The following is a 24038-nucleotide window of genomic DNA, read 5'->3' on the forward strand; positions in this document are numbered from 1 at the left end:
CTTTAGAAAGCATACTTTAAAATGCTTTAGAAAGGAGTTTTAAATCTTGACTCTTAATATCTACTTTAGTATTACCTGATTTGGCACATGAAGAATAAACAAAATATACCATTCTGAAAGTCAAATACAGTTCCAGCTGCATCTGGGTGGGGTTTTTTCCCTATTATTTATAAAGTATAATTATACCCAGGTCCAACAGTCAACCTGAAACAGTGTGTTCAGTGGTGAATTCTCCAAGCTCCTATCAGGTGTTTTGTGTATTGCCTTTGAAAAGCTGAGATTCCAAAGTGTTCAATACCTTGTCCTGGTATCAAGTGTCATAAATCATGTTTTCATTTGCTCACAGGTCCTAGACAGTTTTCCTCTGCAGCCTGTGGGTACTAATAACCAGCAAAAAGCCATTAATATCCAAAGTGCTTTATTAGCTAGCAACACAGAGAGGTGGTGTGAGGTTAAACACCAATGACTGATTCACAGCTTGGGAGTACTGTGGCAAAAGCAATTTTGTGAAGAGCCTGGTGCTGTGCGAAAACAAAGCCATGGCAAAGCTGGGACCAGAGCCCAGCTCTTCTTGCTGCTGTTCCAGACCTAACTTGGGGCCATTGAAACAATTTCTGATGGGTCATTTCCTTCTTTTTGTTGTTTGTGAGATAAAAAGCTCTCAGTCCTGTAAGTCCTGTAGTGGCTTCTGTATAATTGCAGAGTCCTTCTTTAGTCCTTCTTACACACCCTTGCTGAGCTGGAGTCATGGATCCTGTCTGCAGTGTTTGTACAGAAAATGGAACCAAAGAGGACAGATACAGAGATACAGATGGAGGGGGAAAATGGCTCTCAAATATAAAGAAACACTTGTTGACAGATCCTGTTCTCAGCAGGTCTTCATGGAAGACCTCAGATTGAGAGTGAAATCACCATGCAAGACATAGACAAAAGGCTCTGTGTTTTCCTATATCTCATCTCTTTTTTTTTCTTTTCTTTTTTTTTTTTTTTTTTTTTTTTGCTAGCTCAACCCTTTAAAAGAGACTTACAGCAACGGAAAGTTAAACTGAGGGTAAAACTTTGTGTCAAAGACAAACAGTTAATACGAAATGACAGTGAATTCCTTTAAAAATTTGCCATTGGTAAAAAATCAAAATAATCTGTTAAGTGTGACTTTGAAGAAACATCGTTTTCCTTCTCCACCTTATTCCATTTATGCCATGGAGTTTGCATGGTCTAACAAATGAAAAGGTTGGTATGGGCCATGCTGACTTCAGCCAAGACTCTGGGACTCAGACACAAGCTGAATTTGTGCAGCTTGCTGTGCTGTCACTTACTGGCTCAAACTGAGCCGAGCACAGGGCAGGAAGGCTGTGACCTGTGCTTGCTGCAGGTGACAAAAGGGGATGTGACATTTCCCATGACTCAGCTGGTGCTGGGACCCTGCTCACAGGCCTCACCCATGCCTGTGCTCCTCCTCACTCCCAAACTGAAATATTTTCTAATGCCTCCAGATAACAGTGATCTCACGTAGAGAGAAATCGTTTTGGCTGCTGTGACGAGGCAGCCTCAGACCAAAAGCAATACAAGTATTAAGTGTCACGTATCCAGAGAACACAGGCAGGAGTGTCTTTGCATCCTTCTCTGGACAGAGTCACCTCTGCTTACTTCATTACTTTTTTCTGTCTACATCACTGCAAGCAACTCTACCAACAACGGTAAAAACTGCCCTTAACCGAAAGGATCATTTTATATGAACATTTATCTCTGTACGCTAGACAAACCCTCTGTACAACAGACAATCTTGTCTAAATTAATGTATTATTTATTTTGTACCTTTTAAATCACTTTTATTTACAACAAGCCTTAGATACAGCTCACACGCAGTAGTTAAGCTCTGGCAGTACTGACGTCAGGGAGCTAACACATTTGCGAATTACATTTCTAAGTCATAGAAAATAAAAGAAAAAAAGACTTTAAAATAACTGTTTCATCTCTGGGAATAAGGATCACGGGACACGTGTGCAGTGTCTGCAGAGCCCCTCCGAGGGCGCTCCCGGGAGCCCCGGTGCCACGGGCACGGTGAGCGGGTGGGCAGGACACGGCGGGGCCGGGGGCACTTCAGTGACGCTCCGGACGGGGCTGGGGCAGCTCTGCGCTGGTTAATGGCCCCACTCCTCTTCCCTCTCGCCGACTCCCTCTTCTTCTTCTGGAAACACTGAGTCACTCTGACTCTTCAGATGCTTAATCCCTGAAAATACAGAAGTCATGGTTAAGGCTGTATTTAGCTTGCATCAGGGGTTTTTTTTTGTGAAGGAAGAAACAGAAAACCAAAATAAGGGCAAGTTTAATGCCCATATTTACTCTCTTTTTCACAACCTCTTAATTCAAATCATGCTATGGTGTATTTACAACAGAGATATTCTCTTCCTTGAATAAAGGCTCAGAACAGTACTTGCTCTTTTTTCTTGGTAACCCTTGATCAGGTTTGTGTTGAACACCATTGCAAAGCACCTGACAGAGAGGAGACTGCTGGCACCAAAGCTGTGACAAGACTGGATCATTTCTTATATGGAGAATGTGTTCTTTTGAACTCCAGATACTGTGAGGGGCTGGATGAAAAGGGTAAATACCTATCACAGGATGTTTGGAAGTTCAGGTTTGAGGGAAGTTACCTACTGCTGGCTGGGTTTCAGCCAACAAGTGAAGTAGACTCCCTGAAAATGAATCTAATTACAGTTATTTCCCTGTCTCATGTTCAGCACAAGCAAGCAAACCTCAATGAATGGGCCTAATCCCATCTTCTCAGCTCCACCTTGATGTGATAGAAGAATTTGAGCTGGAAAAGGAAGTATCAAGATAAGAAGATGACAGAGAGACCAGAGAGGAAGGGTTGTTATTTTCAAAAAACCTAAAAAGCAAATGCACAAAATTAGTCTCTGGGTCCCCTAGTTTATGACAAACAAAGTGGGAACATAACTGTTCATCAAAAATGCATGATTTGTACAAAACTTAAACCTGAATTAGGCTATTTTCAGGTGCCATTACTGTCATTACATAAAAATATTTTTGATTTCATTAAAGATCACACATAGTTCTAGTCACAATTCCTAATTGTCAGAAAAAAGGCTTCCCTTTTGTATCACTTCATCTCTGTGATGAGGAGAAATGACAGTCCAGCTGCTTTCTATAACCACTGCTAGATAATCAAACACCCCAATATGCACCCTGCAAGTCATAGCACTGGTAGGGGCACAGTTTTCAAAAAGGAGTTCACCCTTGAGGGGTGAGGGCAAGATCCAGATTACTGCTAATTGTGAGTAAGAAGAATTGACGATGGTGTACGTCCAAGAGTTTTGGCCCCAGTGTCACTTAATCCGGAAGTTCCTACATCTCACTATTTATGTCCACACCACTCCAAAACACAGGATAGATTTTTTCCAAATATATCACTTTAAAAAAATCTCAGCAAAAGTTATTCCAGTTCCACAAAGTCACAAATAACTGAAAGCAGTATCTTCCATCGGCTGTACAACAGCCAGCTCCACTTCTAACAGGAGCCCATCACTCTGTGCTGGGCTCTGGGCTCCTCTCTCTCTTTTCTTCTGCACAAATGACAGCACACGGTCTTCTGGGAAACTGGTGCTCAGACATAAACCAAGCAAATACATTAATGCTCCCAAGCCACAGTTCTTGTAAGTGCGCCCTGCAATAATCAAGCCGTTTCCAATTAATACATGAAGGTGCTCAGCTACCACCAAGCTCTTAGCAGCTCCTCTTTAGCAACACCTTTTAGTAAGACAAACACTTTAAATATGATTTCACCTAACTATAGGTTAATGGACGTTTGTTTCCAAATTATGTTGTGTTTTTAAGGTAAGTTTGTCTCCTGTTGTTCCCTCTGCACTTACAGAGCCATTTCTGGCACAATCCACAGTACTCATCTAACAGCTGCTGTTCAATACAGGAATTGCTGGAGCCAGAGTGCACAGTTTTTTAGGGAGTTTTTCAAAGATGAGAAGGGGAAAGTTAGGGACAGAAAAGAAAGCATGTGATACATGGTATGATGAAACCATGGAACTGTATTTTTTTAGGAGTGAAGACTTTTGGTTATGTGGTTTAATTGCAATATTAAATATGAAAATGGTAGGAAATAGAGAGAAATTACATCAATGAGCATTAACCATTGATTTTTGCATGGCAAGTAGCTATTGATCTTATCTGATGATTTTTTCACGACCTCCATTCTGCAGCCTGCCTTCACCTCTGCCAGTCATTTTATGCTACAGTGTCATTTGGAAGTTTCCTTCTCTGACCAGTAAGTGCACAAGAGTTGTTGTACTTCTTTATACGCCTTAAGACGTTCTCACAGCATCAGCTTGTCAGTATGAACTGACCCTAGGTGTGGCATTATGAAATAAGATGCTCATCTACACAATGGAATAAATTAGTGTGAAGTGACATAGAGGTAATGAAATTCCTGTCAGTAACACGTGAAGATGCATGACAGGAAATGCTGGTAACTGTCCTGAAAAGATACATTTCATGCACAAAGCTGCAGACTTTTACAGTGCAAAAAATGGCCTGGAGTAATGAAAATACTTAGTTAAATCATGGCAATCACACTCTTGGATTAAAAGCATATCTAGTGACATACCACTGCAGTAGCCCACAGTGGCTGCCAGGGGTGGTCAGAAGGCTTTTGAGCTGGGCACACTCAGCCACAGCTCAAGAGAAGAGGCTGGTACAGTGGCTCTCCAGCGTGGCTCCAGTGGGGTTATTCAGCCTGTGCCCTACCCTTTGTCAGTATGAACCATATGACAAGCAGGTAGTGAGGTGAAGCTCTAGCCACAGAGGTGTATTGCTGCATCAGTTCAGCATCTTTGCTTAGCAATATCTGAATTGTTTGCTGAAAGGTTACATTCTGTTAGAGACTGAATAAAAATTCATTGCTCGGGTCACCTCAACCATTTTTACGAGCACAACTATGGCAACATTAATTTATCAGAAAGGATATTTCCTTCTCATCTTTTCAATCTTCATACCAGTTACACAGCTCATGCCCTCAGCTTTCTCAACTAGTAACCAAGAAGCACCAAAATGCTGTAGTTTGGGGATTATTTCTGTTCACTGATTGGACATGGTGTAAAGATGAGCATGAAATAAACACTGTAAGATTTTACTTGTAGCAAAAAAGAAAAACAAACCCAGGATATTTTAGAAGAAATTGTTGGTATATAAGAGCATATTCAAGTTAGAAACATCAAGTTACTGATTCCACATAAACTACACAAGCTTGACAATATCAATTACAGATAGAGAGGACTGCAAATGCTGATCCATGGACTCGCCCTGTCTCATCAATGTCCCTTTTTCCAGGCAATGGGTAACTCTGGGTTCGTGGGCACCCTTGCTTTCCTGAAACGCTCTGCCTGCACTGTCCTGATGCTGCTTTGTTTCTCTCACTGGGTGCCCTGCCCTGCTCTCCCCTATCTTGGGGATGGGGCTCACAGGGTGCCATCCATCCACTGTCCCCACGGGTTCCCAATCCCCTCTGCACCTAACCCAGCCACTGCTTCACAATGTCACACCCTGTCTGGGGCTCTGCTCTTCACCTGAAATGTCTGAAGGCAAAAACCCTCTTCCAGACCAAACACTGCCCCTTCTCACCACTCCCTGAAAACATTTCATACCCATAGTGTTTTCAAACTCACCCTTATGCTACTTTAAAACAAAGTCTGTCTGAACACTGCTAAAACCAGCAGGACAAGAATTGGTTTTTCTTGAAGGGCTTGTATTTTGCTGCAGGTAATTTAATCGAATTAATGTTGATAAACAAACCCATAATTCCAAGCCATATTGAGCAGCCATACACTAATATAATATAATAACTGTCAATTCCTTTTAGATGAAGTCACTGTCTCAAAGAATATTTCTAGATTTCTAGATACTTACAAATTATGAATGAGAATGGGACAATTTTCTGGCATTTTTTGTAGTCACATCACATCCATGCTGCTTCATCAACAGCTGTCTTTTTGCTTCTCTCCATCTAACCAAAGCACCAGCTTAGAAAGCTAAGCAGGGTCACAAGATTTGAAATAACCAAGTGTTCCTGAATTAAGTATCTCCTGGAAAAAAATTTTTTAAATATTCAAGTAATTAAGGCAGCTCCCCATCCTATTTAACACCTCTTCCTTCACCCTGCTTCACTGCCCAAGGAAGGGTGTTGACATTTACCAAACTCAGGATTGAAGTCTGGTTGGCAGCTTGAATTCCCTAAAGTTTGAAGGGTTATTTGGTTTTATGATTTGGACCTGATCCTCTCTCTATCAAAAACACATTTCCAGATTTGCAGAAAGCAGTGAAAGGCACAGATAAAACAGGCTCATTTTCAGCGTTTCAGAACTCAATTCACTTTGAAATTATCATGCAAACAAACCTGGCTGAAGAGGATAACAGCCAAATAAAAATGTCTCAGCCAATGTTAAATGAATTATTTTCTAGCTTCCTTAGCAAAAATGAGAATATCAAAAGAAACATCATATATTTATACCACTAAACAGAAAAAAGGACAATTCTTGGTTTTGGTTTGGTCTAATGGTACATAATGGTACCAGTCAAATATGTTTTGATTTCTCTGATATGTCTTCCTCATAATTTTTTTCCGAACTGAAATTTTGATTTAAAATATGCCAACAAAACAAACAAACAAACAGAAAACACAAAACCCAAAAACCCAAAAAACAACTAAACAGAAAAAACCCACAAACTAATGTCATTAAATCCAGCATCCGCTGCAGATCCTTGGCTGAGTTGGGTGCAATGGAAGGCACTTGTGAAGAAATGAAGCTGGCAGGCCTGCAGGGCAGCCTCCACCATGTATAGGGATGGCCCCTGCATTTAGAGGAGAACAAGTAGCTGCACCAGATCAGGGGCAACTTTGGGCCACCTAACAGCAGCCTGCCTGTACCAAGGGAAGTTACCCAGAAGATGAAGGTGTCTCGTCATGAATGGGAAGCGAGTATTTTCTGACCGGATATAAGGAAGGAATTATTCCACTGGGTGTATTTAAGCACCTGTGTGGTTTCCCAGGGATAATGTGGTGCCTCCTTTCAAGGAGACTTTCAGTGCTGAACCAGACAAAGTGTTGAACAGCTTGTTAAATTTGGTGCTAATTCTGCTTTATGCATCAGGTTGAACTATGGATTTTCCCAAGGTTCCTTGCAACCTAAATGACTATATGGTTTTATGAAATCAAAACTCAGTAAATGCATCTTACAGTTTATAACAGCGTATTAACCTTAACTTGTGGGCTTCATATTGATCCACCTGGGAGCTTCAAATGACTCCTGTCTCTGCAAAGTGATGAAGTGTCTAACATTTCAGGAATAAGATTCCCCTTCACTCCTTAAAACCATGGGGCCAGATTAAGTTAATACTTCTGTACTGATTCTGGAAAACTCATAACTAGGCCATCTAGTCCATTGTGATCTACATACACAGGTATACGAGGTACATATTGCTCCCAAACACAAGGAATGAAAATAACGGGATTAAAGTCAGTGAACATGGAGCATCTCTTGCATGTGACAGATACACCTGTGAGACAAAATCTCACACAGAAATCACACCCTTGTTGTGGCCCAGTGCATGGAAGTGCAACAGAAAGAATGCAATTCCTTCGAGGGAGGCACAGAGCTGCTGTCCTGCAGATGAGTCCTGGCACTGCTGCTGAAATGGCTCATCTTCCCTTGGGGGCCTCAGGGGCAGATCATTGTCTCAGTCACTACCAGTGTGTGGTGCCTGAGGGTGCTGACTGCCATTGCAGTTGAAAGAATGTGCTGAGCTGCCTGCAGATATAACAGGTTAAACAACCACACTGTGCTAGTAAAACCAAGGCCTATGCACCCTGTTTCAGAAGAAATCCCTTTCTTGCTCTGCTAGGCATCTGCTCGATGGAAGTAACACAGACTCTCAACACTTCACAAGATGTTTTGCCAGATGTTTCCAGAAGCATCCAGTGCTCCGTGTGATGGAGCGTGCTCCCCTGTGCTGGTCAGTGCCAGTGGGAGAGCCCAGAGACTGTCCCTGCCATGGGCACCACAGTCCAGCTCTGACAGACACAGGGCACAGCCTTCGCTGAGCTCTGAAAAGCATCAACTGAGCTCTGAAACACATCAAAAGCTTCCTGCTCTTGCCACCTCCAGCAGAAGCCGAGGACCATTGGAGCCTGCAGGAGCAGCTGCCTGGCAGAAGCCTCCTTTGACAGAAGCTGAATAATTATTAAAAACTTTTCCTCTCTATGATGACTTTCAATTCAACAGAATAGAGCTTCACCAGTCTCCATTTTCGGCACTTTCTGCTTTATAGAAGTTTAGAAAAATCCAGTTTCATCATCTTCAAATGTTCATTGTCAGGTGCATGCCAGCTACACTGCCGAATTTATGTAAATATAAGGAATACATGTCTTGTCTTCTCTCTGTCCCATTTGGAGAAGGTATCAGAAACACAGCTGTCCTTACTGGTCACGGAGAAACTCAAAACTTACCCCTGCACACACATCTCCTAGGCACTTCAGCTTTCTTGATCAAAAATTTGGTTGCTTAGCTGGAAAAAAAATTAAATCCTACTATATATATTTTTATTCTTTTAAGCAGCTGAAATACATTAGGGCATATATTCCATGCAGGAGCAGAACAGGAAGCCAGGAAGAAAAATGCTATAGTTTCCCCAAAACCTATTTTGAGCTTTCTCTTTTTTCCTCTTTGCATATATGACCTGTTATCTATCTCTTTCATCTGTATAATCAGTTCCTGAAACCTTTAATCCATTTTTACTTAACTGAGTGGTTTCGATAAGCTCTCCTTGCATACAAGTCAGAGTTCAGTGCAGTTCAGTTTCATTAGTAACTCTTAAAAACCATTAAGCCTATCCTTAACCCTATCTGCCTCCCCTTCTTCTCCCTCTGCCATTCAGCTCACCAAAAATGATGCTCACTGGTTTCACCTTAGCAGCCCTCTCTGCCCCCATCCTCCATTTCCTTTGATCCAGTTGCCCATGGACCCAGTCTCAAAGCTTTCTGACCAAGTGCCTAGTGATGTCTCTCTTCATCCTTTCCAGCTTGCTGATGTCTTTGCCTCTGACACTTTTTGCCCTGGTTCACCTTCACCCTGGTTCTTCTTCCACTGTTGTAATGCTTTTCTCTTTCCTCCTTGCCGTTCTCTGGCACTCATTTCCCCTTCTGTTCAAATTAAACTCTAAAGTGTATTCTTCTACGCAAGCTTGTGGAAGGCTAAGACAATATCTCAAAGTGGTCAAAACCAAGCTCTTGATCTGCAGTCCTGTCCAAAATGTTCATCTACCATGAACAACACTGCCTGACATTTAGGCTTATGCATTTCTGATTTCCACTCTTCTCTAGATCCCCATGTCCAACTGTCATCTGAGTCTTGCATGTTTTTCTCTCATAACCAGAAAAATGTATCCCATATAGTCTTTACCATTTATCCAGACTTTGAAATTCTCTCTATCCTGGGGTCTTCACTACTACCACATCTCCTTCTCCAAGCTTTATAAATGTACATTTTGTCCTGCCACTACTTTCCCCCTTGAGTTCCCTCCATTGATTCCCTCCAAGATATTTCAGACTAATGGTGGCTATTTATGCTTTCAAGGAAAATTAATTTCTTCATCTATTATGGGCATCATCTGCACTCATCTCAAATCAGGAAATGATACAGCTTTGCTTCTCAAATTGCTAGGCTTTTAGATTAGCATCTTCATTCTTTCTCCTAAAATTCTGGAGAGGGAGAACTACCTGCCTCCATGGCTAATTCCAAATCCTCCTCAAAATCCTCAGTTATGGAATTTCAGAAACAACCTGAGAACATTTTTGTTGCCAGCCTGCTGAGACAAAGACTGTTGCTTTCCTCCCTAACATTCTCTATCTCTTCCTGGGCTTGATTGCTGCACCCTAGCTGGGAGTTCCCTGGTGTAAATACCAGCTTCTGTTAAATGTTTGAACAAGGTTTATGTGGCATAGACCAAATTCCTGGTGTGGGTTCCTGGATGCTTCATTAACCTTAATATGATATGACAAGAGTTGTGGTTTACAGTGATCGCTGGATGATTGCTGAGTATGAACGAAGAGCCAGATGATGACTGATATTTGTATGCAAACACAAGATGCATTTTGCATACCTTTCCTTGTGTTTCTTCACTCCCACCTAGAAGAATGGCTTCAGTCTGACAAGCTGGCAGCTATTACTTCATCTGCTGATGCTCATGTTCAATAACCGCACCAGACAACCTGTGGCAGGAGGCTAATCCTGCTTCCAAGCAGATCCGGCAACAAGAGCCCAGCCTTTGTATCCCAAGGCAGCCACTCTCTTGGGTAATCTCTGAGCTACTGGTGGTTCAAAGAGCATCAAAAAGTTATCTATGACACGACAGCAATAAAACACAATAAAACACACAGTCCCAGACCTTGACAACTCCCATGTGTATGAGTGAATGAACAGAAAAAACATGGGGGAGGGGAGGCAAAATAAAAATAAACGCATGTGAAAAATTTTGCTTTATGGGTGTTGGCAACTGTGAACAGTCTGCTTGATACAGCCTTTGAAAATTTTCTACAGTTTGTGTTGTTCTTTATTGAGAAACACTGAAAAATGGTTCACTGTGCAATGGTGTCAAGGGACTCTGTGTGATACCCATGCCTGTAAGTTTTTGTTAAGTAAGGTTTCAGAGAAACTTGATAACCAACATGCAAGGGTTGCCCTTACTCCTGTGGCAATGAGTCTGAACATAACCAGGTCTTTTTTCATTATACAGATCTTGGTCCCACTCCTCCAGAAATTAATGAGATTTTCTCTTACTATTTTTAAAGAAAGAAGAGTCAACTTATGTAATTGATGTTAAGTTCCAGTTATAAAGACAAAACCCCAGCTACTGTATATTTACAATGAATGTATGTAAGATACCGTAAATTACTGCTGTATGTGGCTTTAAAGTTTGAGATAGGAGATAAACAAATTGACACAGAAAGCAGGTGCTCTAGATAGACTCCTGTTTGGATTAGCCTAGAAAAAGCAAAGCCAGGCTGTCACTCTGTGATTTACAATTGATGGAATCTTCAAATGCCAGCAGATATGGTGGACCTCCAACATTTAGGAATAAAAAGAATCTGGAGCACCAGCGTGGCAGTTTAAGCTATGCTGACATTACAGCAATCTATAAATAAATATAAAAACCCTCTATGTGTTGTATTATTTTATTCCGAAACTCAAGCTGAGAAGGAGAAAAAAATTCTCATGTGTGTTGTGATTATGAGACCAAATCATTATTCAGCCTTGCAATTTAATGTACTTTTTTCCTCTCTCTAATATGCATGACTAAATCAAAACAAACGATCTGAAACATTGGCAAATATGACGAGTTTATGTAGGTCACATATCTGATCTGGAGCAGATCAGATCATCAGCATATTCAGCAGGTCACCATGGCCCTGTAGAGGTTTGTGAATGATCATTCGGAAGCCCAGCAACAAAGTCTGACTAATTTTCTAAATGTCTGCTGGTTGCTGCTAGCTCTTCTCTTAGCTCCAGTCATACAATCCTCAGTCGTCATGGTGAGCCTTTTAAATGACAAATATTGAGGCTCATTTGAGGCTACTTTCAGCCAAAAGGCTCACTGTTAAACTATCACAATGAAGACTGTATGAGAGCAGCAAAAATCATGTTACAAACGTCTGGCTACTTTCCATTTTGTTCTCTGAGACATCATTTTCAACTTTCCCTTTTTCCCTCTCAGAATGGCTTGAAGCAGCACTGGCTCCTTAGGAGTAGCATGAAGGAGCTTCTTGCACAGAAAGGCTTTTGTTGGTCCTCCACAGGCTGGCCAGAACATGCACTGGAGAGAGGGGTCAGATTTGCCGTGGCTGAAGGGACTGCATCTCCCACTTAAGTAGCCTAAAGAGTGAACAGAGAGGTTTTTGTTGCCCCAGGCAACTTCTGCTAGTATGGAAACATCTTGTTCTGCTGGTTCCTTCCTTCCTTCCTTCCTTCCTTCCTTCCTTCCTTCCTTCCTTCCTTCCCAATTCCTTCCTTCCTTCCTTCCGCGTTCCTCCCACTTAAGTAGCCTAAAGAGTGAACAGAGAGGTTTTTGTTGCCCCAGGCAACTTCTGCTAGTATGGAAACATCTTGTTCTGCTGGTTCCTTCCTTCCTTCCTTCCTTCCTTCCGAATTCCTTCCTTCCTTCCTTCCGAATTCCTTCCCTCCCTTGCTAGCCCTCGGACTGCAGAAGTCAGCCAGTCTTCAGAGTTCAAATGAAGAGCAGAAGCTCCTGCAGTCAGCCAGCAAGTGGGTGCTTCAGCCTGTATCAGTCTCAGCCCAACACTAATTACCCTTTGGAAAACCAGAAATTATTTCTTAGCTGATTCTGTGGAGGATGGCTCTGGGTCAAATACCTCAAAAACTTGGTCAGAAAAACATGCAGAGGTGGCTTCCACATCAGTAATGAATTGGGGCAGTACTGCAAAGCTCTCCTCCTCACGACTCCTGTGCTGCTCTGACTAGGCAGCTGGGGCCAGCAATCAGGAGAGGATTAAAGTTTTTCAGCTGACACTTTTCCATCCCAATTTTTCACAGCTAGGGGATAGGCTTAGAACTGTTGATAAGTGTTCTTGAATTGAACCAATGCAGGCAAACCTTCAAAGGTGCTGTGCTTTGACAGGTCCCAGGAAGCTTGTTAGATGGTCAGAATCTCTGCTGAGAAAGCACTTGTCTGGAAGCCAAATCTTACTAATCTTACTGGGCAATGTGTTCATTTGCTGGAGTTGCTAAGCCCTCACTTTTAACATCAGCACCAGTTTCAGTCAGGCAGCTGTCTGCCTAAGAGTAGGTCAAAATCACAGGACCGGCAGAATTGTTCCCTTATGTCAAAGGATTACAGTAATTCCACCAAATAAAAGGCCACATTTTCAAACCTCTAATCAGCTGCTCTATAATAACAGAAGTCAAATGCTCTGCTACTGTCACAAATTATGTGTTAGAACTCACTGGCCTTAAAAATTTACAAGTAGCATTTTCTGAGCACAGCTTCTTTAAATTAAAGCATCCTACACTTTCACAGGCAACTTCTGTCATTCTTAGGATTCACCACATGCTTCTCCATTCTAGTTTATTCATCCAGTTGGAGCCACTCTGTAGCCTATCTTAAAATAAACCAGGAGACTAAAAGTGGGAAGTAGGTTTTACAGCTGGTAAAGAAAGCTGAAGCTAAAGACAGTATGAAAGGATGCTCAGTATTTCAGCTACAGAAGGTAAGTCTGTTTAGAGGGACAAGCCAAATTTTAGTTATATAGACTGCTATGTCTATGAAACAATTGTATCATCCTACCTGCTGTAAGTAAACAAGGGAAAAAATTAAGGAGAATTGGATAAATCTTAACTTTCATAAGAAGTCTTAACTTCTACATTCTAAACTACATGCCACTGTTCAACCTCAAATATAGATCAAGTGTAGAATTAGGTTGAAGGCTGTGCTTTATGCCAGAGATCCAGTTATAAAAATAAGGGTCCTTTCCAGGCCTTGAAATAAGTGAGCATTTACATAAAGCGGTCCTCCATTTGTCTCTAGGAACAAATGCTTTGTTCACAGCTACTATTCCTTTTACAGAGGGATAAAAGAGAATTCTGCTCCCAATATGTTAAAAGATTAAATGGTAGCTTATGTGTGAGGAAAGGAATCAAGTGTCACAGTTTTATTTCCTCTAATCTGCTCCTGCCAATAGTGGAAACCAAGAATGTTTTCCCTTTTTAAATTTTTTTTTTAAAATTCTTGAGTTCTTAATGGGAAATCTCTGACCTGCTCTCCTGGCCATTTCTGTTAATAAAGCACAGTGTCTGTGTGTATTCTTGTCCCAAACTCTTGTTGGTGCTGTGCAAACCAGCCTTCAAAGCAAATGCCTAAGCATTTGTAAGGGATTTGCCACCCACAATGGATTCTCAGGAAAATGCTGAATTAGAGAACCTGAACTGAAGATTCTGAGCTTTTGGACCTTATATGAGCTGACACTTGTACCTAGCTGGTCTGTGAGGTACTTATGGTTGCATTGTGACAGAAGAGTAGCATGACATTTTATTCATGTCATATGTTTTAACTTCAAATTAAATTTCTTCCATTCAAATACCAATTTTCATTAAGGTTTAAAAATTGTATTGGCTTCCTTGAAGCTGGGTAATTTTCATTTGTTTGTGATTAGGAAAAAAAGCTCTGAAATTTTGCAGCTCTCCTTATGAAGAAAAAAATCCACCAAAAAAAATATTAGCAATAAAAGAACATTTAGTTTTGCCTAGGTTGCTAAACATAAAAAATGTAGACATGCTACAAGAAAATTAATTTGATTTTTATACACATTCAAAACACAAAGGAGATTAATATTTTTTCATTCAAACCCTAACCAAAAATGCTTTACAAAACATTTTAATCTCCCCAACTTCATGAGCCATTTCTGAGAAGCTGTATTTCAGTTTTCTTTAGGCATTCTATCTGACTTCAGTGTTAGTGGTCAGCATTATCCAGCTGCTGACTTTTTCCTGGACAACTACACTGTGGCGCTACTTTTTTAGATTTTGACTGACATGGGAATTTTTCTGTGATCAAGAAACCTAAACAGTTGAGAAAAATCTTATTGCCACATCCTTAGGGGAGAGAATCCTTGATGGAGAAGGGGAGGCTGTGATACTGAGAAGTAGAAGCCTGAGTATGTGATGGAGTGAATGAAGTCCTGTGAGTAATGACTGAACTTTTGCTTCTTCTGTTTCACCTCCAGGTCTGGAAAGACATCCCCAGAATTCTGTTCCGTTTATATTCTGGCTCCATATTTTCCATTTTTGTTATTCTTTTTGTGGCTATTGTTTCTTTCCATGCTCTGGGGCAGATAAAGAAAAAAAATTGTTAATCGCAGATTTAAATCTCTTGCTGAATACTCTGTGCAGCCTGAGATTTTTAAGGTTAGGATGAAAAGCTTTCCAGTGAGTTTTCAAACTGAAAACAGGAGCAAAATCTTTGCTGGTCACGCACAACTCCAAGGTGGTGTTTCTCTGCTATACTTCCATGTACTGTGTGGCTTTCACTTTTAATTAACGCCGTCTGTTTCTTTTGTCAGAAGTCTATAAGCTACTCTGTTAATTTGCTGATAAATCCCTTACTGAGTTATAATTATAATCTTCATTGTGATCCTTCCTATGATGACAAAGGAGATAGGATTTTGGCATCAGCATAACCTCACATCAGTAATATTGTAAATGTTGAAATGAGCTCTTCTTTTATGCATTTTATAAACAACTTCAAAATTAAAAAACCTTGTAATGATTAAACAAGTGATTGATAGGCCAATGTTTACCTTATTATCCCCACTGCAGTTGTTTCATGGGTGGCATATGAATAACAGGCAATTACAATTTTCTTCATGTTACAGGTACTGCGGTTGCAGCCCTTACATCCAAGCAGGAATCCGTCAGAATGAGTCTCTTTAGTTCTCACCACTTCAGCGCCTGTGAGCTGCTGAGATCATCTCAAGCAGCCGAGATTTGTTTCAGAAGACTGAAGCTGAAGCTGGCCTGAATCCTTCCCATCTCCCTCTGCAGGAGGCACTCCCTGCTAACCAAAGGAGGGCCTATGGTATGAGCCATATGAATCAAGCCAGCTAAACTCCCTAGGAGCACAGGAGTACTTCTGGAAGATCAGAGCTAGTCTCTCCTCTGTTTTCCCTTGGTGCTGGAGAGGTTTTTATCACATTAAGACCTAACTTATTTGGGGGTTACGGCCTACCCTAGCAAGTCCTAATTCTTGCTTCTGACACATTTTCCTAGGACACAGCACCACCCATCCAAAATGGCATGTAAAGAACTGTCTTACAGATGCAGGGATTGTGCTTCCACAAAAGATGTCAGGTAAAAGGTGACATTTGGATATAGGCAGCTGTGGGATGATGTTTTCGCTGTGCTGTCATTCCCATATGGTGAAAGGTTTTGTCTGTGCCTATTAGCTCTCACCCAGAAAGTTCCCAGCCTGGTGTAGGCACCAGTGATCATTTCCACTGGGCGTTTTGGATGACTCTCATGACTTGGGAGCATAACAGCATTGCTTTGCTGCAAGGAACAATTTCCATGGAGTAAGGGTACAAATCACTTGAATCAAGGGAAACAAACCAGATTGTAGCAATTTTTGGTGTTTTGCACAGTAACATAGGTAGATTTTCACACTCCTAAAAAAAATCCAAACCAATTTAGTACATAATGTTAATGAACAACCAGGGTACTTCTCCGGTACAGAAATTCAGCAAAATCAAATTCCTGGCTTAGACATCAGAAGGTGTCTGGCACAGTGTCTTTGATCTTTTGGGAGATGAGAAAAGAGAACAGTTAAAGGTTTAGTTTGACATCTTTAGTAATATTTTAAATTTGAAATGTTTTCATTTTAACTTGTTCAGCTTATAGACTACTGAAACCCCACCAAATTCTTACATTTAAGTGTTTTTGATTGCTGGAAAATTAAAACCCAATGTTAAGAAACACATTATTCAACATAAAATGCAGTCACCACAAATTATTTGCATTGCAGTAGATACAACCAGTCTCACCTTGCAGCTGCCATGGGCAGCACAACATTGGGACAAAATCTTTAGTGGCTCCTTATTGTGTGAGTGACTTGACTTTATGAGAAACCTACCTCTTCTGGTCTTCCTAAGGCATCAAAATACCCCAGAACCAGTCCAGTACAACCAGAATGCAATTATGCCATAGAAACACCCTATCTGACACTCAGAATTATCAGAGCCTGAAAACAAGTATTGTTCTCAATTTTTCTGGAAAGCACAGCAAGAATATCAGTTTACTCAATTTAATTGGGGAAAGCATAGACAAAGTACAGAAAAGGTAGACTCTTCTCTAAAGGTTTAGACACATTCAGATCACAGTCATAGATCCTTTAAAAATTACACTTCTTACTTCAGATCTCCTTAAGAGTGAGTTGAAATAAAAGGCTCTAACCACTCATGGGATTTGGGGAACACCGCTGAAATCCAGGTGAAATGTAGTAATAACCTCGCAGATTTTAAATTGAAATTAGTCAGATTGAATAGAATTCCACTCCCTACAACTGTTCTTGTCATTCAGCAGTGGAGCTGCACCTAGCAGTCACCAGAGGGAGCCTGCATGCCAAAAATCCCACTGACTGTTTTTTAAAAAACCTCTTTTCTTGCAGATTGCAAGGAAATTTAAAGCTGAATTTACAAAAATTCTCCTCATTGCTGAAAAAAAAGAGAAGCCTGCTGCCTCCCTTTGCCTCTGTAGGGGATGGCCAGCCCGTGGGTGCTCGGGTGCTGGTACACAGGCAGCAGCTCACCCCATTGCTCACTGGCAATCTCTCTGCTTTCCCTGCTCTCCCTTTCACTGGCCACTTCTTCCTTGAGGCTCATATCTGGACACAGTCCCAGCTGAGCTGGGTAGGTGCATATGGGTTTCCTACACCTTACCAGCCGCTCTCCAGGGACAGGTGCAGCCATGGTGTGCCCTGTGTCCCTGTCACCTGGAAAGAGCCCATTGCAGGGAGTCACCCACAAACCTGCACCGTTTCCAGGGCTTCCAGACATGTATGTACAATTACTCCTTGCCGTGTGCCAACATACTCAGCGATGGTGCACCTTGAGCTGGGAGAACCACAGCAAACATTTCAGGTGAGTTCTTTCCTTCTGAGAAGTCACTAGATCCCACTCCTTTAATTGTATTGTTAGAAATAGTTACTTTGTACATTGCTCAGAGCCTGCTGACCATCTCTTCTGGCTATAAAAGATCTATGGAATAACACTGACCGTCCACAGGTTGTATGAGACCTGGAAAACCTGAAGTATCCTCCCTCTGTTTCAAGAAAAATTAGCAACTACACCAGATGAGAGCTTTTAAACAATATCCTTCTGGCCTGTGCAGCTCACAGGAAAATGAATTCCTTTTCAGATCCGTATACTAGCTGCAGTATTTCCTGTGTTTTTCTGGTCACAGTCACACACATAATTCATGTGAGCGTTCAGTCCTAGCTGCAGGCCTGAAAGGATGTGGTTGAAATCTTCAGGCTGCCCGTGTTCTTGTCTCCATGCCAAAGCTCTGGTGGATGGTTTTGGGAACTCTGTGTTCTTGCTATACTGAGCAATGTTGCATCCCATGGGGTGAAGAAAGGGAAAAATTATGGAGGGAAGTAGAACCACATGGCCTTCTGTAGAAATTTTTTGGTTTTCAATAAATTCAGACCAATAGGCATCCACTTCAAAAGGAAAAAAAAATCAAATACTAAAAACCCAGAAAACACCCCCACCACAAGAAACCCAGCACAGATGGTCCCTAAAAATCAGAAGAATGGTTTCTCTATGTTTCTCTTAGCTTAACCACAGAAATAAGGACCACGTTGTCCAGAAACAGAGATATCACAGAGCTGATGTGCTACTGGGACATTGACTCGGGTCAGAGTGAAAGCTGAAGTAAAAGAGCTAATGGTTAGCTACTGTCCCTGGAAGAGCTGCTTGTGGCCAGGAGCCACTGTCATGGAAATCACTGCCCTGATCCCAGGAGGAGTCCGAGCAGGTGGTGGGAGCTCTGCACCTACTTACCCATGCTCATAAGGACCAGCACAGCTGATGGAATCATAGCTGGAAGGTCGTGGGATGATTTTGCTGTGTCAGGCTAATGCTGCTGCTCGGTGCATGGTGGTGCCTTTCATGTTATACAAATTCACTATTAACCTTGAGCTTGCCTGTAGTCATTCTGTCTTTTGACAGCTTTGCCTTTTGGGGGTGGGGATTTTTATGAAATGAAATTTGACTACGTGGAGAGGAGACATTAATAGACAAAGAGGGACATTAGAAATGTGCATTTAGGTACAAATGTAGGGAAGTCTTTTCTTTTTAAGGGTAAATTAAATGAGACAGCAGTCCACATACTATGGAGACTTTTTAGAAATACACTGCTTAGAGAGGTACCTCTGCCTCTGTCTCCAGAACATCCCAATATAAACTGAGCAAGCTCCCCTACTGTTTCCCCACCCGCAGACCCCTGGCAAAGCTCTCCCCAGTGGGGCTGATTCGTGGCACAGAGCCAAGGAGGAGTGAGGTGCTGACAGATGCACCTGCCCCCACTGTATGCACAATCTTGCCCTGCCTGTTTGGGAGCTGTCAAACAATGAACAGGAGCAGCAACGCGTAATCTGGGTCTTCATTCCGCCATTTCGCTTGGGATCAAATTCCGGATTTACAATGCTTTAGATGGAACAAAGGGGCAATTATTATTTATTAGAGTAGGGCTCACTGGAGTCAGTGTCTGCCATGTGGCTTGGTTGTTAACCTCCAGCATAGAACGTACAGCAAGGAAATAAAATTTAATGCCATGTCAAATGGCTGACTTCATAAGAATCTTACATCCTCTCCTATAAAAATATTCTCTTTTCTTCAAAAGCTGCTTCAATTCAGATCACAACACTGCCAAAATACTTGTAATTTCACTATAAATAGATCTTGTAATAAAAAGTAACCAGAACAACACATGCTGCCCTTCCTGGGATTTTTACTTTACATTTTAAAATATGTACTATGTCTCCCACATTCTTGTTCTATAATATTTTATGTTGTTAGCTCTTAAAAGGTTGATTTTTAAATGTTACTTCTTAGAAACAGTATCATGTTTACACTGGTCTGTATTTAATACAACAATGTTTAATAACACTATTTTAAAGTCATAAATGCTGTTTCACAGCATTTTTCTAAGATTAGCTTCTATCATAAAAATAAAGTTGTACCTTTAGAAGGAGGCCAGTTTAGCATTCATTGCACAATATTAGAGGGAACTATCAGATATGTGGACTTCATGCCTAGCCAAATGAAGTCAGTGGAAATACTCCCCCAGACATGGGTCTGTGTTGGACCACAAGTGGTAATTTAGGGACTGACATTAGTGCTCAACACAGCCCTTTCTTTTTCACTCCAGGTAATAGTGGCAGATGACAAGTTTTAACACAAACATCCCAGTTTTTCTGTAGAACAGATGTCAAGCTTAGTCTCCACTGGACACCTTGGTCTCTCTATAGGTACTGCAAATATTTATTGCAGCCAAGGCCAGAGCCATTTTGAAGCAGGAGCTGCCAGCTGTGTGAAATGAAATGTATTCAAAGCTGCCAACAGTAAGAAATTAAATACAGACTACAGCAGTGTCTGCCAACGTGTTGGGCAGTAGCATAACGGCGGCAGCCAACTGAACTTGAGATGGCAGCAATCTGATGTATCCCTGTCACCAACTCAGTGATTCACTAATTAATTTAGCTTTTTTTTTTTTTTTCTTAATTGTATCTACTGTCATCATCCTACTGTGCAAGTCTGAGGAAGGAGAGAGGAGCATAGAGAGAGGGGGAAAGAGACCAGGCACTAGAAGATAACATCTTAGTAAAGATAGCCAGGCCATCCTGCATCGAGTGGTGTGGTTGCATCGAGGTGCATCTGACCAAGATGTGGCTAAGAACAGTAGATAAATGAAGAGAACAAGTAGTTTCGGAAACAAAGCTGCACCTCTTGTGACCTAGCTAGGGACAAGGAAAAAACACAATGATAAAAAACTGCTGCATAAATCTTCTATTCCCAGTGCTTCAGAAAGTCCAGACAGCTGTGGGTCTTCCACCCAGGAAACGAAATGCATTGATGGCATTTTTTCACGTCCCAACACGTCAACAAACAAGAGCAGCGCACATAAACAATGAGGCAGAGCTTAGTCTTTTGTTACCCAAGAAACAACTTACTGAGACAGATTTTCTGCCATAAAGAAATGTGTTGAAGAACTGGTACCACCAAGCTAAAGAACAGATGTTGCTCCAGGGATGTGGCAGCTCTGCTAAGGTGTTAGAGAAAGACTTTGCCCCAACCTTGGGGATTGCTCCAGCCACTGGACATTGCTTGTTTTTGTGGAGTAGCCCTAGTCCCCCGCCCAGTAGTTATCACAGCCCTTTAGCCTACTGGAAAAGGAAGGATGTCCAAAATAAGCACTCAGGACAGAAAGGATAATTGAAAACCATCTCCATCTCCTGTTCTGGCCTCATGGCTGACATGCAGCACAGTCATCTTTGAAAAAGGATCATTGTTGGAGAAATTGGGAAAATATAATAGCCTGAGCCAAAGTGACTCACCCACATAAGAAAAGTTTGACTGAGCCCCATCTCAGTCTGTGAATACTCACAAGCCTGGCCTTGATATTTAGAAGACTGTGTAAGATGTCTTACATTGTGACTAACATTAATTGCATAAAAATTAAATTTAAGCCCATGTGTGAAGCAGAACCACAAAAACACATGGTATTTTTCTTTCTAGAATAGTGTGATATTTTGTGTTCTTACACTGATGTGTTTAGTTAACATTAGAAGCTCTTCACAGAGTTTGGCATGTAAGAAGGCAGCCTGTAAAATGATACAAGTTTTTGTAGTCACTGATGAAGTCTTACAAACTTCATTCCTCTGCCACTTGAAGTAAATTTAGCCTGAGATTTTTGTTCCACAATGATTCTCGTGGGCTCCAAACTCAGTGCTTACCATACTAACAATAATCCTTAATGTCTCCAGACTCTACCCGTGTTCGTTGTTAACCTTCAGTCACAAAGTAATGAGATGCATCAGACATCATTCAGCTGGCCTAAGGGGTTACAAATTTGGATGAAGGCCACATACTGTACTAATTGCTTCTAATAAATTACATATTTCAGGAGGGACATCATGATTTTAATCATTTATTCTGCATGTTGTTTCCTTTGGAGAGAAGAACAAGCAGGCACTAAACAAGCAGAGCATCTGAAATTCATGGCAGAAGATAGAAAGAGCTCATTTAATATCAACCCTCATTGTAAATACTAGAATTATGCATGTATCAAATCCCTGGGTCTGAACACTTTGGGAAAAGCCAGAGAGTTCTGGTTGTTTTAATGACTCAAACCAAAATAATGTCTTTGAATTTTCCTTAGTTTTATAACAACTCTGATTTAATCCCATTTCAAATCTTGTAGCTGGGGCCTAGCTCAAGAAAAAGCCTTTGTCTTTATGCAAAGAAAAATACATTAAGAAGGGAATTTAAAGCATGTATTTCCCAAAAGGCTGAGAGGGAAAACAGTCAAATGTATCTCTCACTTGTGTGGAAAATGACTTTAATTATGATTTGATGGCTTCTTATTGCAAAGGTAGTCCAGTGAACCCAGACAGCTACAAGAACTTTCTTTAAAGCCTGCTGAAATTAGCAGGATCTCAATCCAATCTAAACAGCCTCTTGCAGAGTGAACTGAGTGAAATTTTCCTATTTCCCTGACCTGTAGCACACCCACACTAGTAGACTCACTGCTAATGAAATCCTCAAATCACTTGGGAACGTGCACTTCCTTCACAGGGGGAGACCTTGATGGTATTTAAATAGCCACTAGTATTAATAGCAATAGCTGGTAGGTAGTGTGGGGATTTGGGACCTCTAGGGAGCAATGCAGGTTTGGGAACAGTTCAGGCTGTCTTCTGTTAGTCTTTGTAAACCTTGCTTCCTGTCACTGCCATCTGCATTTCCTTCCAAGGATGAGCTGAGATACCAAAAAAACATGACTACCTAGGTAAAAGGAAACCTGCCTCAGCACAAAGTATGCCCTGGGATGGAAAGCTGCAGTTGCAGCTCTGACTCAAATGTGTTCTTTTGATTTTCAAGTGGTAATGAGACACCAAAGAAGCTCTGTTACCTGGGGCAAGTGCAATCTGCTTCTGCCTTGGCAATCTGAGATGCCTTCACTTGGTCTCTCTCTATCTGGGAGGGATATCATCGCATTTTAGACTTCTCTGGCAAGTGTGAGGGTAAAAAAATGAGACTCCAGCAAGACTCCCAGGGCCTCCTCTAGTCCACCAAGCAGAATAATGAAGGTATTTCTAAAGATGCTGTTTGTGCATTGACGGGTGGATGGCTCTTTGGGCTAAAACAGTTGGACGTCTACTTTGGAAAAGGATCAAAGGATTCTTCTTGCTTTTGTTATACAGAACAAGAAGCAGATTAGTAAATAGGAGAAGGCAGCCTTACACAGTGAGAATTGACTGGAAAAGATTGCCCAAGGTAAAACTGGTGACTATTCAAATTGCAAAACATTCCTGTGGTTGTTTTTATGGTATTTTTCATAGGGAAGTTCAAGCCAACCTTCACACATGAAAAAGACCTTAAAGGATGAGAAAATTTGAAGTTCAGGCATAAAAGCCCATGAATAACAGAAGAAAAAGTGACACAGAGAGGGGAACTGAAGGTGATGAATCCTCAGTTAAGATTGCTGCTACACATAGAAGAAACTGTGACAAGAGGTGAATCACAACATACAGAAAATATGATGGATTAGTTTGGTGTACTCTTGAGATACTGACTTTTGCCACCATTGCATGCTGCATAAGAGCATGGAATTAACAAACACTAGTGCGGCAGGTTAGGAAAAGAAATACCTATGAAAGCAAAATGGGAAACCTCTTTGCTCTCCATTAGGTTTGGTAATATAATACTAAGGAGCACACCATGCTGAGCTGTTATCTGGTTGGCTGGCTGAGTCCCTCTCCAGATTACTACTTAAATCAATAGCTTTCACATTGATTTTTCCAGCACACTGTATTCCAGTAACAAGAACAATGCTCAGAGGTGAGTCAGCTATTTGCTCTGTCTGTAGGAACTCTGGTGTGTTTTCGTTTAGGAAAATAAAAGCAGGAGCCAAAGTACACACAGATATACAGTAATAAGAACCTGCTTGTTTCACCAGGTTTGCTACAGCTTGCTGCAGCAGCCACAGCCTGGCTTTGAGCTAGAGGAAGCTTCTTTAATGATGAAACTGAAATATTTGGAGATGATCTCAGACAGCTAATAACACTGAATTTTAGTTTAGTAAGTGCAATGGCAGAGGGAAAAAATATGCCCGCATATATATGATATAATAGAATCACAGAATCATAGAATGGTTTGGGTTGGAATGGACACT

At 41.3% G+C, this 24038-nt stretch overlaps 1 protein-coding gene across 1 annotated transcript in view; it reads right to left on the bottom strand.

Annotated features, from left to right (window-relative positions):
• Positions 1 to 401: 401 nt before the first annotated feature.
• PPP1R1C (protein phosphatase 1 regulatory inhibitor subunit 1C) overlaps positions 402 to 24038 on the bottom strand; it is a 49767-nt gene continuing 26130 nt past the window's right edge. The window contains exon 5 of the mRNA XM_008634834.2: positions 402 to 2230. Coding sequence (XP_008633056.1) covers positions 2142 to 2230 — 89 coding nt within the window. The 3' untranslated portion in view covers positions 402 to 2141. The remainder of the gene's footprint in view (positions 2231 to 24038) is intronic.

This window comes from Corvus brachyrhynchos, unplaced genomic scaffold (genome assembly GCF_000691975.1).
Source record: "Corvus brachyrhynchos isolate BGI_N302 unplaced genomic scaffold, ASM69197v1 scaffold255, whole genome shotgun sequence".
Classification (NCBI taxonomy): domain Eukaryota; kingdom Metazoa; phylum Chordata; class Aves; order Passeriformes; family Corvidae; genus Corvus; species Corvus brachyrhynchos.